General features: G+C 43.2%; 1 protein-coding gene across 1 annotated transcript in view; it reads left to right on the top strand.

The window, feature by feature from the left end:
• Positions 1–262, top strand: part of CCDC51 (coiled-coil domain containing 51) — a 2,761-nt gene extending 2,499 nt beyond the window's left edge. The window contains 2 exon segments of the mRNA XM_005420205.3: positions 1–16; positions 19–262. The exon segment at positions 1–16 is cut by the window's left edge and continues 588 nt beyond it. Of these exon segments, the coding sequence (XP_005420262.2) occupies positions 1–16; positions 19–164 (162 nt within the window). The 3' untranslated portion in view covers positions 165–262.
• The last annotated feature ends 2,629 nt before the right edge of the window (positions 263–2,891 follow it).

Raw genomic sequence — 2,891 nt, 5'->3', positions numbered from 1 at the left:
AGGGCCAGGCTGCTGCTGTGAGAGACGTGATTCTGGAGTTGTGTGATACCGAGCGGAGACTGGAAACGCAAATCAAGAGAAGTTCTATTTACAGCACTGCACTGACATGTGCTATGTTTGCCATTACTCTGCCTGTACTCTATATCATCCTGAAAGGGAACTGATCCCTAATTAATTGCCACAACTTAGTCGATTAATAAAGGTGAACTTGCACTCTAAGTACCTGGAGTACAAGTCCAAATAAAGCTGCTGTAGTGTTTCTCATTATGCCTTCTCCTGTATATTTGAAATACTTGAAAAGCCTTTGTTCATTACTGCTGCAGTATCCATGTCAAGTCTGTCACACTGTGCTTTTTAACAAGCAAAGGAGATGCCACAGCTTGATCTGTTCATTTCATTCACTGTTTCACTCTTACTGTCTAATCTTGTGTATCAAAACAGCACCCAAAATGCCCCTCTCAGCCCCAGATTGCATCTGCAAGGCCCAAAATGGCCCCTTCAGACCCTGAGCTGTACCTCTGGTTGCTCCCAGTGTCCCACATCACCCCACAGTGGTCCCAGTTGTTCCCATCAGGCTCTAACTCACCCCAATGGGCCCCAGTTTGCATCCCCAATGGCCCCAGTAGCCCAGGACAAGCCCTGTAATGTAATCAGGTACATATCCTGGGTACCTGACCCCCAGATCCCTGCACCCAGCCCCAAGCCGCCCAGCAGCCCCCAGCTGCCTCCCAGACCCCTTGAGATTCTGGGGTTCAGGCACAATTATTGCTGGGACAGACAGGTTTTGGGGCCTGACCCAGGAACTGGTGTCCCTCCATCCCCACTGTTCCCCTCTCCCCCAGGTGTGGGCACAAGGAGGAGTCTTCTTCAGTAGCACAGTGCCAGAACTTAGCTGAGGTGAGTCCCCCAAATCCTGCATCCCCTCAGAGCCATCACTGTTCCCCTGTCACCGCCTTCTCCCTCAGGACACCATGAAGTCCTATTACATCTTCACCACCCCACACTGTGGCCACTACTGGACCAAGTGACAGAACCTCAAGATGGACATGGTACAACTGATGAAATATACAGTGATTTTCACTCTGGAGCTGGATTTGTGATTTCCTGTTCCAATTACTCCTTTGCTCATGTATAATTCTCTTATTTTGCTCTTTCTTTCTTCATAGTTTTGCCATTTGTTTGTTCAAAATCATTAGGAGTTATCTTAACAAACAGCTGGATGATGAATTTAAAATACATTGAAGGTACACATAGTAACCTTTTCTGAGGATGGTTTGTCATGAAGTATCCCAAACATTTCTGAAGCTTCAGCTCTTTGTTATTGATATCTACATGTCCCTTCAGGCAGGGGAAGAGGCAAAGGGTTCAGATACAGAGCTGTATTAAGTGTGATGGTGTTTATTCTGACAATATAAGCCAATTATGCTTTCTCTACAGCCTCCTTAACCCGTCATTCCCAAGGTATTTTGTGGTTTTAGTAATCATCTATGAAGCAATCACTTTCTTATCCTGCTAGTATCTCATTGGGACTTTCTCCAGGTTTGTTGTTTTGGGGTTTCTTCCTAATCCTGTCCTGCCTGGAAATTGAAATGCTACTCTACAGCAGGTGCTTTTAAACCAGTACATTAGCAGGGATAGACACAAACTACAAAATAATATTTGGAAAGAAGTGAAAGGTCCAGCTGCCTGTTTTTCCTGGAAGGACAAAAATTGGCTGATTGAGGCTAAACACTTGCCTGAGCAGTTAAACATCAGTATCTGTGTGTGGCCTCACACAAGGTTTCTGGTATGCTGAGATAAGAAATCATTTTCTCCCTGTGATGGCAGCAGATAGACAAATCCAGTGTGGAACTCCTGCTTCACAGGCACTTCTGTGGCACCTCTGCAGACAAAGGAGCAGCGTGCTCACTTCATGCTGTAATGCTTTTGTGCGAGCAACTCCCCTGTCTGGTACACACTGCTGTGGTGGGACTTTCTCCTGGTCTCAGAGAGTTTGAAGTTTTGATTGTAAGCTCCTAAGACTGCAAGATCTTTGGGACAGGGACATATGTGGCACCAGCTTCATTTGGTATCACTGGGTGCTAATGACAGAATAAAGAAACAGTATTAGGAGTGATCTTTGATGACTCACTACCTGTAAGAGAGATGAAAGTGAAAAAGGTGGTTTTGGGAAGTGCCACTGCGGATTTATACATTGATTATTTGCAGTGTGAAGTCAGTAACAAATATTTGTCAGGGAAGCAGTTTGATCTGCTGGCTTCAGAACTGGGATAAAAATTCCCATACACTTATCTGTATCAAGAAGTGTGCATACAGATCAATAGCATTTTTGAAATCTATAATATTTCATTTTATCATTTCACAAATATTTTTACAGGCTGTATTTCTTGCAGGAGCTTGATGAAAATCAGACAACTGTGTAGTTAAAGGGGAAGGACTAGTACAATGGTTCTATTTGTAATTTGCCACACTAGTCACTGAAAATTTTGTTCTGGCTTGGGGTTTGGGGTATTTTTTCAGTTTAACTACATAAACTTGGCCCCCCCTTACTATAACTGGCTGAATTTTTTATTTGACATCACTGAACATGTGGATTGTATATATCAGCATGGTTTTTAAATGCTGAAGGTTAGGCAGCTAAACTTGAAAGTCAGGGAGCACTCACTGAATTGTACTCGGTGGCATCAAAAACGAGCAGAGGTCTGAGGCTAAACTTGTGTACAATAAAATGAGAATTCAAAACCAAGGGCTATTTATTGCTCTAAAGAAATCTGCTTTTTACCCATTTAAAGAGAGTATTATGATAGTTTGTAGCTTTAACTCTATGTATAGTTACAGGAAGAAAAAGTCAGTCAAGAACTGGATGAACAGTCAAGGAACAGTAGCAAACA

Source organism: Geospiza fortis, unplaced genomic scaffold, assembly GCF_000277835.1.
Source record: "Geospiza fortis unplaced genomic scaffold, GeoFor_1.0 scaffold70, whole genome shotgun sequence".
NCBI classification, from domain to species: domain Eukaryota; kingdom Metazoa; phylum Chordata; class Aves; order Passeriformes; family Thraupidae; genus Geospiza; species Geospiza fortis.
The sequence above is the reverse complement of the archived record's forward strand: the minus strand, read 5'-3'. Positions and strand labels throughout refer to the sequence as shown.